This window comes from Narcine bancroftii, chromosome 3 (genome assembly GCF_036971445.1).
Source record: "Narcine bancroftii isolate sNarBan1 chromosome 3, sNarBan1.hap1, whole genome shotgun sequence".
NCBI lineage: Eukaryota > Metazoa > Chordata > Chondrichthyes > Torpediniformes > Narcinidae > Narcine > Narcine bancroftii.
The window spans coordinates 302,968,197-302,982,928 of record NC_091471.1 but is presented as its reverse complement, the minus strand read 5'-3'; the positions used below and the strand labels follow the sequence as shown (position 1 = coordinate 302,982,928).

Genomic DNA, 14,732 nt, shown 5'->3' with positions numbered 1-14,732 from the left:
CCAAAATTAAAATAGCTTTCCAGCCTTCTTACTAAATAAAAATAACTAATACTTGCATATCCATGAATTCACTGTGGAATAATCGATCTCACCTTTTAATCATGCCATCTCCATGACAATTTCCCAGGCCTAGGTCACCAGGTTTCAGCTGTGACTCCTTTACTACTTATTTATCCACTTGTCTCAGTTAAATCCATTACTCGTTTCTTTTCATTTACCTCATAATTTTAACTGGTTCAATTTCTCACAGATACTGAAATGAGCTCTGATAGCATTGGTGCTTTTCTTGAAGCTGCAGGCCAGAATATCTGAAAGCAAGTTAAAATCTGCTTCTTTTGATAGGCTTGCTGTGCAGTTTCTTTTAAAAAGTCCACACATCGAGATATCCTATGAAAAGTTTAGAGAGTTGCCAATATCCAAAATGGTTAAAAAATTAACTTTACCTTTGGTTTGCTCAGAAGTTCCCCAAGTTTTTCCCCAGTATTACTAAAAATCTCTAATATTAGAAGGTTATGCTGCATCAGATCTTGAACAATGAAATTTACGTTTCCAATAGAGGAGTGTTCAGATTATGACATCTAACCATAAATTACTACAATTCTCAAGAATCAAGGACTTAATCACTATGAATTCACCTTCAGAATTCCAGTCAATACATCTGACAGATTTAATGTTCAACCCAGAAATATGCCTATCAAAGGTCTATTTCCCCCTAGTTTTTGTTTATATCTTTCTTATCTGTTACCATGTGGCTCCACAGCCTGAGGAAATGCAATTCTAAATCAGCTGCAAGACAACATTTCATAACCAACAAGGAGTGATTTTTCTCTGGATTCTACTTTCCTGCAAAAGTCAAAATGATTATCTTCTCCCTCCCTCACAATTCAACATCTTAAGTTAGGAAAGTGAACCACTCTCTCAATTCTATGGTTAACATTGGGTATGGGTTGCCAATTACACGAAAGGGTATACTCGAGTTTCATGCCTATATAAATATATAAAACAATGAAAGTTCCCATTCAATATGCAAAGTATATTTAAAATTAGAAATAACTTGATTTATCTTTACTTACAAATGTCAAAATCGGATTCAAATCAGTGTATCCTGCTGTTACCTCCATTTAAAAGCAGGTAGCTTCAAGTTGTAAATTCCAGCTGCTCTTCATTGGAACAACCTATGCTAATCTCTGTACTTAAAAAAGGATCAGCTAGGCTTACTTGCAGTTTGTGAATAAATGCATCCAGTGGGTACTAAGCTATATAGTTGCAGTTCTATCGCATAAGTGGAAGGATCGTTATAATGAAGCTTGGCTAGGTTTAGGGACATTTTCAAGTACTGATGAAAAGTCACAGGTTTGAAATTTTCACATCACAGACAAAGCCTGACCCAAATAGATACAGCATTCATAGTATTTTATCTTGTACGTTAAGGAATGGTGACTTTTTAAAAATATGGACAGAATATTGGACTTGAATAAAGGGTTATTTTGAAAAAAGATGATCATAAATACTGATCAGGGAAATAGATTTTGTTGAGATTTTTTTTGGCTTGAATAGAGGTAACAATTTTGAAATGGCATACATATTATGAAACCCTGTGAATCCTACTGAAAGTCATTATGTGGACATTGGACAAGGAAAGCACATCCCATTGTGATATTCCAAATTGATGAGAATCAATGCAGCACATTAGATTTGGTGAAAAATTCTGAAACTTATATATTGTGGCAGAATCACTGATGGTTATGGAGGTCAGAATGGAGTGCCTCAGTCAACTTTCTGCCAAATAAACAATGGACTGGGTTAACTAATCAATGGAGAAAAACAAATCATAAATTGCTGCCCAGCACACGTTCTTAAAGCAGCCCTGCTCAATATGAATTAGCCTAACAAAAAACATTTTCCTTTATGTAACAGAACAGCAAAGCCAGTTCTGCAACACTTATAATGTACATAATGTTTATTCTGGAGAATGCTTGCAATATTTTGCTTATGTAGCACATAGTGGGCAATAGCTCAAATTTAATATTGTAGGCTTATAAACTGAGTAATAGGATCAACACTTACCATTTTTCTGAGTTTCTTCTGTAGACAGATATCATGCACGACATGAATGTTCCAACGTACCTGTGTAAGAAGCATAAATGCATTGTCTGCTCGGAGATTCTTCTTCAAGAACTCCACACAGTGTGCTTCAAGGGCAGGTACCGCATACTTTTTAGCAGTGTACAATGTAGTCATAACAGTCTCTGGTCCAATCTGGACTTCGTCGGAATACAGAAATCTGGAGAAGCAAATAAAACATGTCAATTATCACAGCTTTTTCCAAAACTGAAAATAATATACAAACAGCCTGGAGTAGAACGTCAATTTGATTGAGCCCTGAAACATGGATTTTAATTTAATCATACAGTGTGTTAACATGGCCCTTCTGGCCGACAAGCCCGTGCTGCCCAACTACACCAAATTGACCTACAAGTTCTGCACGTTCTGAAGGATGGGAGGAAACCCAAGCAGTTGGAGGAAACCCGGGTCACTGTGCTAAATATGCCACACAGCTCACAGCTGTGAGGGTAAGAAAATCAGGAGCCAACTTGGATATGATGGGCTGATTGGTCTTTTCTACTGCAATGATGATTCTATAAGTGGTGATGGTCTCATGAAAAAATTAACAGAAATGATGAAAGAGTTTGACATTTTCTTTGGAAGATCAGTTGTGTTTTCATAAATTGTGCTCTTTTTCTGTTATTATAATGTACTGTGTGCTTTTGGTAACACACATCAATTACCAGACTTATGATTGGTAACAGAATCAAAGAGTGTGGAAACAGGCTGACGGCCCAACTTGCCCTTGGCAACCAAAATGCCCCTCCCACACTAGTCTCATTTGCCTTTGTTGGCCTGCATCCCTCAAACCCCATCCTAGCCATTCCAATAGGCAGTTGGTTAGGCTAACAAAATGCAAGTCTTAGTTTCATCTACACCTGGCTGTGAGCCATATAGGCAAAATAAGCCAGAAATAAACTGAAATAATTAAAGAAAAGCTAGATTTTTTAAAAAAAATCTTTAAGCTGGTGAATGCACTGAAAGTGAAGGTTAATACTTTTTAACCAATTTCATCCTACAATTAGCAAGCTGCCATTAAATTTACTCATTTCTGTTTCGAGCATAATTGTGCACAACTATTTTTTTGGAATCACTTTCCAACATTATTTGAGAAACCTGAAGTGATTTCAATGGCAAGAAAACATACCATTAGTTTTCTAAAAAATCTTTCCAAATCTTAAAATGGAAATGCTATTTATTTGCAAATTTCAGTAAATCTAACCTTCACAACTCTTTCCTTAATTTGGCCACGGTCAGGCTTTCACCTAAATCCAAGTCCAAACAACAAACCATGTAATTTAGTGTCTTAACAAATTTAAATATCTTGGACTGCTTCAGAACAATGAGCTCAAGCTAAAATTTTGGTGACCGAACCATCAGCAATGTTTGCTCTGCAATTCCAGATTTGTAAAAAGAAACATTTTACAGTTAAATGACAATCAATAAAGACTGTCCTAAATTCACTCAGAATAGTATATCCGAGTGCTTGCTCTTGTACTACATATTAGTAAGAATCAGGAGACAACTTTTTCTGTAATCTCGATTCAAGTTTCAATTGTCATATTAATAAAACAGTGTAATATTACATGAAATTTCTTTTTGCCAGCTGCAAGACAGATTTGCCATTGGCAGGAATTGCCTAAGTGCCTCTTACAGTCAGACTTACAGTCAGAGAGAGACAAGCAAAAGAGAGACCCCCAGTCACCGAATATCCGTAGATTCACCTCCAGCGCTTCCGCAGCCCAAGCAGCCACACAGAGTCCAGCAGCCACACAGGGTCCAGCAGCCACACAGGGTCCAGCAGCCACACAGGGTCCAGCAGCCACACAGGGTCCAGCAGCCACACAGGGTCCAGCAGCCACACAGGGTCCAGCAGCCACACAGGGTCCAGCAGCCACACAGGGTCCAGCAGCCACACAGGGTCCAGCAGCCACACAGGGTCCAGCAGCCACACAGGGTCCAGCAGCCACACAGGGTCCAGCAGCCACACAGGGTCCAGCAGCCACACAGGGTCCAGCAGCCACACAGGGTCCAGCAGCCACACAGGGTCCAGCAGCCACACAGGGTCCAGCAGCCACACAGGGTCCAGCAGCCACACAGGGTCCAGCAGCCACACAGAGTCCATCAGCCACACAGAGTCCAGCAGCCACACAGAGTCCAGCAGCCACACAGAGTCCAGCAGGTAAAGGACATTCATCCAGCAGGTAAAGGACATTCATCCAGCAGGACCAGTCAGGATGGACACCAAGGACCCATTTTTGTGTTGTACAACAAACTACCGCATTTTTCCGCATATGTGTTATATGTATATTTTACAAACCAGGTATTCCCCCCCCCACCCCCCGCAAGTTACATGTATGTGCGCACTATACGAGAATATTTTTATATGTTGAAAGAATGTACACAATTAATAGCGGGCATGAGAAAGACAAACCGACAATTTATAGTGGGCATGGGAATATAATAGCAACGTTGAAAGAACGGGCACAATTTATAACAGCCGTAGGAAAGACAGGCCGGCAATTTATAGCGAGTGTGAAAGTTATAGCAAGCATGGGAATATAATCGAGGCAATGAAAAAACACGCACAATTAATAGTGGTCATGGGAAAGGTGCACTGGCAATTTATACGAGCGAGGGAATATTACAGCGAGTATGAGAATAGCAGCATTGAAAGAATGGATACAATTTATAGCGAGCGTGGGTAATTTATAGCGATCATGAGAATGTAAAAATGGCAATGAGAGCATGGGCACAATTTATAACAGACATGGGAAATTTTAATCTTGGTAATATGTCTTTGTACTGAATGCCATGGTATTCCTAAAAACAAGACATTTTGGCTAGGGCCCAGACCCATCCCGGAGGGAAGAGATCAACATATCGAATTCCTCTGATTTGAGACAACATTAGAATTAAAATCCTGCTCAACTCTGAAGCCTGTCTTCAATCTACTTAATTGATTCCTTTCCAAAGCTTGTCAATGTGTTTAGCAGGATTTCTTCTTTCGCTTGGCTTCGCAGATGAAGATTGATGGAGGGGTAAATGTCCACGTCAGCTGCAAGCTCGTTTGTGGCTGATAAGTCCGATGCGGGACAGGCAGACACGGTTGCAGCGGTTGCAGGGGAAAATTGGTTGGTTGGGGTTAGGTGTTGGGTTTTTCCTCCTTTGCCTTTTGTCAGTGAGGTGGGCTCTGCAGTCTTCTTCAAAGGAGGTTGCTGCCCGCCAAACTTTGAGGCGCCAAGATGCACGGTTTGAGGCAATATTAGCCCACTGGCGGTAGTCAATGTGGCAGACACCAAGAGATTTCTTTAGGCAGTCCTTGTACCTCTTCTTTGGTGCACCTCTGACACGATGGCCAGTGGAAAGCTCACCATATAACATGATCTTGGGAAGGCGATGGTCCTCCATTCTGGAGATGTGACCTACCCAGCGCAGTTGGATCTTCAACAGCATGGATTCGATGCTGTCGGCCTCTGCCATCTCGAGTACTTCGATGTTAGGGATGAATTCGCTCCAATGAATGTTGAGGATGGAGCCGAGACAACGCTGGTGGAAGCGTTCTAGGAGCCGTAGGTGATGCCGGTAGAGGACCCATGATTCGGAGCCGAACAGGAGTGTTGGTATGACAATGGCTCTGTATACGCTAATCTTTGTGAGGTTTTTCAGTTGGTTGTTTTTCCAGACTCTTTTGTGTAGTCTTCCAAAGGCGCTATTTGCCTTGGCGAGTCTGTTGTCTATCTCGTTGTCGATCCTTGCATTCGATGAAATGGTGCAGCCGAGATAAGTAAACTGGTTGACCGTTTTGAGTTTTGTGTGCCCGATGGAGATGTGGGGGGGGCTGGTAGTGGGAGCTGGCTGATGGAGGACCTCAGTTTTCTTCAGGCTGACTTCCAGGCCAAACATTCTGGCAGTTTCCGCAAAGCAGGACGTCAAGCGCTGAAAAGCTGGCTCTGAATGGGCAACTAAAGCGGCATCGTCTGCAAAGAGTAGTTCACGGACAAGTTGCTCTTGTGTCTTGGTGTGAGCTTGCAGGCGTCTCAGATTGAAGAGACTGCCATCCGTGCGGTACCGGATGTAAACAGCGTCTTCATTGTTGAGGTCTTTCATGAAAGTTTAGCAGGATATCATCTACATAATAGCTGATTGACACCTTTGGGGAAGTTGATTAGGCATTAATTGTGGGAGATTAAATGTGGCATATACTGCTTTGTCTCATGTTCCATTTCAATGCAAATTGCTTTTGCCAGTTGGAATTTAGAAAACTGAACCCGTGCGCTATGTGCGTGTGCGCGTTATACAAACTTTTTTTTTTACACACTCTTATGCTTTTTTGTGCATTATATGAGTGAAAATACAGTATTTCAAAGAAGCGGAAAGGTGTCAGCGTCAATTCCCATGATCTGACTACTTCATTAGCTTTGGCGAGAAAATATTATTAAGGATTTTTCTTCAGATTCAAATCCTACCAGAGAGGATACCAAAGGGTCATGAGTGACAAATTTTCAGTTAACTAGCCCAGCAAGTTCAAACTTTTTATTATCTAACTACATAAACAACCAAGTGAAACAGCATTTTTCCAGACTACAGTGCACATACATACATTCTTTTTCTTTGGCTTGGCTTCGCGGACGAAGATTTATGGAGGGGGTAATAAGTCCACGTCAGCTGCAGGCTCGTTTGTGGCTGACAAGTCCGATGCGGGACAGGCAGACACGGTTGCAGCGGTTGCAGGGGAAAATTGGGTGGTTGGGGTTGGGTGTTGGGTTTTTCCTCCTTTGCCTTTTGTCAGTGAGGTGGGCTCTGCGGTCTTCTTCAAAGGAGGTTGCTGCCCGCCAAACTGTGAGGCGCCAAGATGCACGGTTTGAGGCATTATCAGCCCACTGGCGGTGGCCAATGTGGCAGGCACCAAGAGATTTCTTTAGGCAGTCCTTGTACCTTTTCTTTGGTGCACCTCTGTCACGGTGGCCAGTGGAGAGCTCGCCATATAACACGATCTTGGGAAGGCGATGGTCCTCAATTCTGGAGACGTGACCCATCCAGCGCAGCTGGATCTTCAGCAGCGTGACTCGATGCTGTCGACCTCTGCCATCTCGAGTACTTCGACGTTAGGGATGAAAGCGCTCCAATGGATGTTGAGGATGGAGTGGAGACAATGCTGGTGGAAGCGTTCTAGGAGCCGTAGGTGGTGCCGGTAGAGGACCCATGATTCGTCTGGAAAAACAACCAACTGAAAAACCTCACAAAGATAAGCGTATACAGAGCCGTTGTCATACCCACACATACATACGATAAAAAAACAAATACTTTTGAGTAATTTACTCAGTTATAGAATATTGTTCATCAATCTCACAGGATCCAGGAAGAAGCTATTTCCCAACCTTATAGTCCTGATTTTAAAGGTTCCATTATTGTCATGTAATACCACATTTAGAATGTTACATACATGAAATTCTTTAACTTTGTCTACCGTAAGGAACTGTTGCTCCTATACCTCCTTCCTGATGGCAGTAGGTCAAAGATACCGTGTGATAGATGGAAAGGGTCCACCAACACAATGTCCAAGGTCAAACAAAAATGTCTCAGATATAGGCAAATACATAAGATTTGAAAGGCAAATAAGTTATTGTACAGTACAAAATTTTGCCAACTACGTTATTGCTGCTGTGCATTACTACAATGAGCAAGATGCACACAAAATATGGCTAGCCAAACTCCAACCAAGCTTGGCACATTAAAATCTGAGCATCTTGCAAAAGCAGTGCTTACCTTAAGAATAAAATAATGCTCAAAACGATGGAGAGAGGGAAAACACTGGGACTAGAATTCAAAAAACACAAATGCTGGAGAAACTCAGTAGGTCAAATAGTGCCTTTATGTAGCGAAGGTGAAGATACATCACCAACGTTTTGGGCTTGAGCCCTTCATCATTGGTGATGTATCTTCACCTTCGCTACTTAAAGGCACTGTCTGACCTGCTGAGTTTCTCCAGCATTTGTGTATTTTTTTCATTTAACCACTGTGACAATGGAATCTTGTGTTTCACCCAAGATCATGTTCTATGGCAAGCTCTCCACTGGCCACCGAGACAGAGGTGCACCAAAGAAGAGGTACAAGGACTGCCTAAAGAAATCTCTTGAGCTATCCTTATCTTGGGGTTGTGGGGCTGTTCAATGAGCGAATGGCGAGGACAGCACTGCTAACACCATTGCAACACTTTCGCATCACCTGGGCACAAGTCCAGTTTCTGGTGCAATTAAAAAAAAATAAAAAAAAAAAATAAATCTCTTGGTGCCTGCCACATTGACCACCGCCAGTGGGCTGATATTGCCTCAAACCGTGCATCTTGGCGCCTCACAGTTCGGCGGGCAGCAACCTCCTTTGAAGAAGACCGGAGAGCCCACCTCACTGACAAAAGACAAAGGAGGAAAAACCCAACATCCAACCCCAACCCACCAATTTTCCCTTGCAACCGCTGCAACCGTGTCTGCCTGTCCCACATCGGACTTGTCAGCCACAAACGAGCCTGCAGCTGACGTGGACATTACCCCTCCATAAATCTTCATCCGCGAAGCCAAGCCAAAGAAAAGAAAATTCAATTCTATATCAAAGCGCAAGTGCAGGGAAAAAGGAAGGGCATTAAACAAAATTAAATTGGAACGGCTGAAAAAGGAAAACAAATATTTATAGTATCTGGCAAATAGAATGAAAAACTGATTTTTTTTTAAATACAAGAATTCAATTCCAATACAAATTTTAGATTGACGAGGTGTTAAGATTTTAAATTGCTGTGCTGTGAATTAATCCTCTTGCCAATGTTATTCTGTGACAAATTAAATGTCTGTTTCCACGATGAACAGAAGAATACCACACATCTTCCAGCAACAAGCAGAGCTCACTCATTATGAGCACACAAAAAAAACACTTGGTGATGGCCAATCCACCTTCTTTAAAAGAAGAGAGGAAGGGATGGGAATAAGTCTGGCACAAAGCCCCCTCCTTCCCTCTAGTTCTCTCACTCTCCCCTTTTCCCTTTCACAGAACCAAAATCAATTTTCAACTTTCCTCTAAGCATATCCAAGAATACATCTTTTGACTGTTGGTCTGAACTCCCCCCATCACTCTTCCCCCTTAATCTGTAGTCTTTAATTAAGATGCCTGCCTGCTTCTTGCTTACACGTTGAAGAAGGGCTCAGGCCCAAAACATTGGTAATACTGTTTTATCTCTCCGACCTAAGGACGCTGCGAAACAGGCTGAGTTCCTGCAGCATTTCTATGTGTTTTCAGTACCATTTCAGCATCTGCAGACTTTTGTGTTTTACTCCATGCATTCATTAGCCAGTTGCTGCACTCTTTTCGATTATTTGATGGTGGGGAAGGATCACAGTCCAGAGTAGGGGCATTGAGGGGCTGAGACTGAGGGGAACCCCCTCAAACTGGGGGAGGAGGACAAGGAAGGGGGGAGGAAGCCAAGGGAGGAGGACAGGGGGGGGAGGAGGAAGAAGGGGTGGGGGAGGATGAAGGGGGGAGGAGGAAGGGGGGAGGGAGTGGGGAGAGGACGAAGGGGGGAGGATGAGGGGGGGAGGACGAGGGGGGGGACGCGAGGGGGTGGTGAGGGGGGGGACGAAGGGGGAGGAGGAGGGGGGGGGAGGAGGGGGGAGGAGGGGGGAGGAGGGGGGAGGAGGAGAGGGGGGGAGAGGGGGGGGACGTGAGGGGGAGGAGGGGGGAGGAGGAGGGGGGAGGAGGGGAGGGGGGAGGGGGAGGGGGGAGGGGGAGGGGGGAGGGGGAGGGGGGAGGGGGAGGGGGGAGGGGGAGGGGGGAGGGGGAGGGGGGAGGGGGGAGGGGGGAGGGGGAGGAGGGGGGGAGGAGGGGGGGAGGAGGGGGGGAGGAGGGGGGGAGGAGGGGGGGAGGAGGGGGGGAGGAGGGGGGGAGGAGGGGGGGAGGAGGGGGGGAGGAGGGGGGGAGGAGGGGGGGAGGAGGGGGGGAGGAGGGGGGGAGGAGGGGGGGAGGAGGAAGGGGGAGGACGATGGGGGGAGGGGATGACTGGCAGAATGATGGGGGGGCTTGATGAAGGGGAGGCTTGATGAAGGGGGGGGGGAACAAGGGCCACAGTGGTGTCAACGGTATGGAACAATGTACAGCAGAGGTTCCCAACCTTTTTGTTCCTCTGTACCCCTTGGGCATTTGTATAGGTTCCCGTGTACCCCTAAATGACTGCAGATTACAGCACGTGTATTGTACAGTAGTGATTATTCTCTCAGCCCCAATGTACCCCAGATGGGGAACCCCTGATGTAACAGTGATGGGAAGAAGGAGGCGAACAACGAAAGTCTGCAGACGCCGTGATCGGGGTACAAGCACTCAGTCCTGTGGCACAGTGGTTTGAATAGGAATGCTTGCACTCTGGTGCTGCAGCAAACCCCCAATTTCCTGACAATTGATTCTGAAATGCTGGAGGAACTCGGCATTTCTGTGCTTGACAGTGCATGGGCACAACATTCGGGGGGGGGGGGGGGGGGGCGAAGAGACTTGTGCACAGATGCAATGCGACCGAAGCCCACTTGGGGGGGGGGGGGAAGAAACGTGCAGGGGATGCGCGCTGCCGGCCCGCCCTGACCCAGAGGAAGCCGCCTCCCTGCGGCTTGCCCAAGGCGACAGGCTGCTGAAAAGGCAGCGGCGGGTTCAGAAAACAGGGCCGTGATTTATGTCGTGGTGTGGGACATTACTAATAAAGGAAACATGCTCGGGATCAATGGCCATTAAATGGGAAACGTGGCCGTCAGAAAGATGATTTGGGGGGGGAAGGAACCCCGGGCCTTCAGCGCCGCCGGCTAACGGGCGGCCTACTCCGATGGGGTGCAGGGCTGCTACTCCCGGGGGGGGGAGGGGGTGCAGGGCTGCTTCTCCCGGGGGAGGTGGGTGCAAGGCTGCTTCTCCCGGGGGAGGGGGGTGCAAGGCTGCTTCTCCCGGGGGAGGGGGGGTGCAAGGCTGCTTCTCCCGGGGGAGGTGGGTGCAAGGCTGCTTCTCCCGGGGGAGGGGGGTGCAAGGCTGCTTCTCCCGGGGGAGGGGGGTGCAGGGCTGCTACTCCCGGGGGGGGAGGGGGTGCAGGGCTGCTACTCCCGGGGGAGGTGGTGTAGGCTGCTTCTCCCGGGGGAGGTGGGGGTGCAGGGCTGCTACTCCCGGGAGGGGAGGGGGTGCAGGGCTGCTACTCCCGGGGGGGGGGGGTGCAGGGCTGCTACTCCCGGGGGGGGGGGTGCAGGGCTGCTACTCCCGGGGGGGGGGGGTGCAGGGCTGCTACTCCGGGGGGGGGGTGTAGGCTGCTACTCCGGGGGGGGGGGTGTAGGCTGCTACTCCCGGGAGGGCGGGGGAGGGGGTGCAGGGCTGCTACTCCCGGGGGGTGCAGGGGGTGCAGGGCTGCTTCTCCCGGGGGGGAGGGGGGGTGCAGGGCTGCCGGGCCTCGCGTCCTTCCCTCCCTCCGGGAGCCGCACTCACTTGAGCAGGGCGAGGAAGGCGGCGGGCTCCACGTCGGGCAGCTCGATCTCGGTGGAGGTGGTGGCCATGCCGCCGTTGAACATGGCGTCGAAGACGGCGCTGCCGACCGCGAGCACGAAGCGGTGAGCGGGGATGCGCTGCGTCCCCATCCCCTTGCCCACCAGGAAGTGCACGTCGCTCAGGATCTCGTTGTTGAACAGGAAGGCGAAGCGCTCCTTCACCGTCGTCTTCGTCGCTTGCCAGTTGTACATGGGCTCCCGGTAGATGACCACCGCGGCGGCCGCTGCCCCCCCGCCGCCGCCGCCGCCTCCCGGGCCGGCCCCGAGGATGGAGGGAGGCGGCGACGCGCCGGTGGCGAGGGTCGGACTGCCCGAGCCGCCGCCGCCGCCGCCATTAGGGACGTTGACCCTGTTGCAGGCGCCGAGGTTGCTCCCGCCCGCCGCCATCTTGAAGTGGCATCTGTTTACAAACAGCAGCGTGGCCCTGCCTCAAGGTAAGTCCACCTCCTCCCTCCCTCCCTCCAAACAAGCGCCTCTCTGCTCCAGTGACCCTTCTCCGCATGGCCCTGCTGCAAGGTAAGTCCCCCTCCCTCCCAAACAACCTGCCTGCTGCATTAACCCTCAGCCCTCGCCCCGAGCTTTATTTGACTATGAGGTGACCCTCCTCACCTCATCCTCCTTCTCCTCGCCTACCTGGACCTGCAAATGTTTTCCTCCGTCTTCGGTGTCACTCGCTTGCAGATCTCTTGGAGGGTCATGAGGGAAGAAAGCAGGAGGAGGCCAACCAACCCTTCAATGAAAGAAAGCATTAAAGCCTGCAGACACTGGTTGAAGTAAAAGCACAATTCTGGAGAAACTCAGCAGGTCGAATCAATGTACTTTATATTAGCAAAAGTGTATTTTTTGAAATACATAAGCAACGTTTCAGGCTTGAGCCCTTGCTCAAGGTATGGGGCAAGTGATCTCCACTTTACCTGCCCTTTCCCTATCTCTAATTCCCCCTACTTTGTTTTAAAAAAAATCTATTCAACCTTCAGAAAAGGTCCATAAAGTAAAAGAGTCCGGATTGAGTTTGTTGATGAGGAATCTGACAGGAGCCCTTCACCGTCAGACCGCTCACGGATTGAGCTGTTGAGGAATCTTGACAAGAGCCCTTCACCATCAGACTGCTCAATAGTCCCTGCTCAATCAGGGACTCCTTGAAGGGCTCTTGTGCATCTGTCCATAGTGCACGGTCAGCTGTTTACACTTTATTTGTTGACGTGGTGTTTGCACTACCAATAGGTCGTTTCTGCCTCGCCCGCAGTAAAAAGAATCTCGTGTAAGTACCGCTGTATGACAATAAATCGGAAATTCAACCCATCGAGCCTTCTCTACCATTCAACAAGCTGATGATCTCCACCTCTCTGCCTTTCCCCCTTAATTCCCTTAATATGTAAAAATCTAGCCAACCTTATCTTAAATATTACTGAGGTAGCCACGACTGCTTCCACGGGCAGTGAATTCCATCGATTCACCACCATCTGGGAAAAGCAGTTCCTCTTCATCTTCACCTTAAATCTGCAACTAGGCTATGTCCCTTGTTCTAGCTCTCCCACCAATGGGAATAACTTATCTACCTCTATCTTATCTATGCCTTTTATAATTTTATACATTTCTATAAGCTCCTCGCTCATTCTTCTAAATTCAAGCAAGTACCACCTCAGATGACTTCATTGGCTAACCTCCTCATCTCTAGAATCAGGAAAGGTTCTCCCCATCTCCTGACTTACCTGGAGGTGCAAATGTTTATCTCAAGATTCTACTGATTATCATAGTAATAAAATAGTGTATTACATGAAATTTCTTTTTGCTTGCTGCAAGGCAGACAGATTTGCCATTGGCAGGAATAAACTATAGTCTGACTTAGAGTCAGATGGAGAGAAGGAAAAGAGTCCACCCAGTGTCTGTGGATCCAGCACTTCCACAGCCACACAGAGTCCAGTCCAAACCATTGGCAACCCAAGCTCCAGATCTGAACCTCCGAAATGGTTAGGAACCCTTCAGTGCCTTTGGCACCTCCTCGCATCGCAGTTCCCCTCCAACCTGTTCGAGCCAGTCTCCAGCAGTCCACAGCCCGACGCAAGTCTCCCGACAGCTGTCTCCAGCAACCCACAGCTTCTGAGGGTTTCTTGCGTTGAGCACCAGCAGCCCGTAACATGTACTGGTCCCTTAGCTGCAGAGACTTCTCACTGGCCCACTGCCGTGGTTAGTAGATATAAATGTTAGATTATTTTAATAAACAATGAAAGTTCTGTGCAGAACTTTCAATGTGTTTTTGTGTTTTGCATTACCAATTAGTTACATTATTGATGGAGGCACTTCCCATCATTGCTTTGGACCATTGAGAATTTCCTGTTTGATATTTGCTTTAACAGATGCTAACCAATACTGAAGGAATGATCTTTTGTGTAAGTTCAAAGAGTAGTGAAATAAAATAATCAAAAACAAAATCGGCATTTTCCAACAATGAATTAATATGGATAAATTGCAGCCTCATCCTCGTTGTCAATGAGCTTAATTTTCCACTGGAAAGTTGGTCACTTATTTGAGTAGATAAAAGACCTTTTCCAGAGAGGTTGGTCTTCATCTCCTCCGCTATGTGCAGTTTATTTTTTGCACTACCCTTTAGTTGTAATTCTTGTGCGCTTGCAGGAAAAAAGAAAATCTCAGGGTTGTATGTGATGTCATGTATGTACTTGGACAAATCAGAAATTTTTACACATGGCCAGGGGTGAGAACATCTTGCCCTTTAATTGCTCCTTTCAGACTATCTCAAGAAGATGAAGTCTTATTGACTCCAACTCAAAGTAGAATTTTATCTTTTACTTTAATAGTCAGTTGTCCAATTCTGACTAAATGGAAATTACTCCACCTTCACACACACAATAGCTAAATGATATCGTCTTATCTAAGATTAGAAAAAAATAGATATGCTATTAAGATTCAAAAATTAACTTTCTGGGCTATTACCATAATCTAAAGAGTTAGGGTAAGCAAAGTGCTTTGGTGCTGTTCTGTCGAGTTCCAGGTTGATGTCACTTGATTCCCACATATCATTTCTTAACCTTGCTTAATGGTGGAGGTTTAGAGTTA

General features: G+C 46.9%; 1 protein-coding gene and 1 non-coding gene across 6 annotated transcripts in view; one reads left to right on the top strand and one right to left on the bottom strand.

The window, feature by feature from the left end:
* The window catches only part of LOC138759011 (BTB/POZ domain-containing protein 2), a 43,298-nt gene extending 31,252 nt beyond the window's left edge, over positions 1-12,046 (bottom strand). For 3 of the 5 annotated variants that reach the window (XM_069928775.1, XM_069928776.1, XM_069928778.1), the window contains exons 1-2: positions 11,599-12,046; positions 2,128-2,284 (exon numbers count right to left, since the gene is read on the bottom strand). In XM_069928775.1, coding sequence (XP_069784876.1) covers positions 2,128-2,284; positions 11,599-12,044 — 603 coding nt within the window. In that variant the 5' untranslated portion in view covers positions 12,045-12,046. Of the gene's footprint in view, positions 1-2,067; positions 2,285-11,598 lie in introns of all 5 variants that reach the window. The other 2 variants (XM_069928779.1, XM_069928777.1) reach the window with 2 other exon arrangements.
* LOC138759740 (U4atac minor spliceosomal RNA) lies at positions 8,247-8,373 on the top strand. Its single transcript, XR_011355069.1, has one exon. It is a non-coding gene; the product is annotated as a U4atac minor spliceosomal RNA (small nuclear RNA).
* Positions 12,047-14,732: the final 2,686 nt, after the last annotated feature.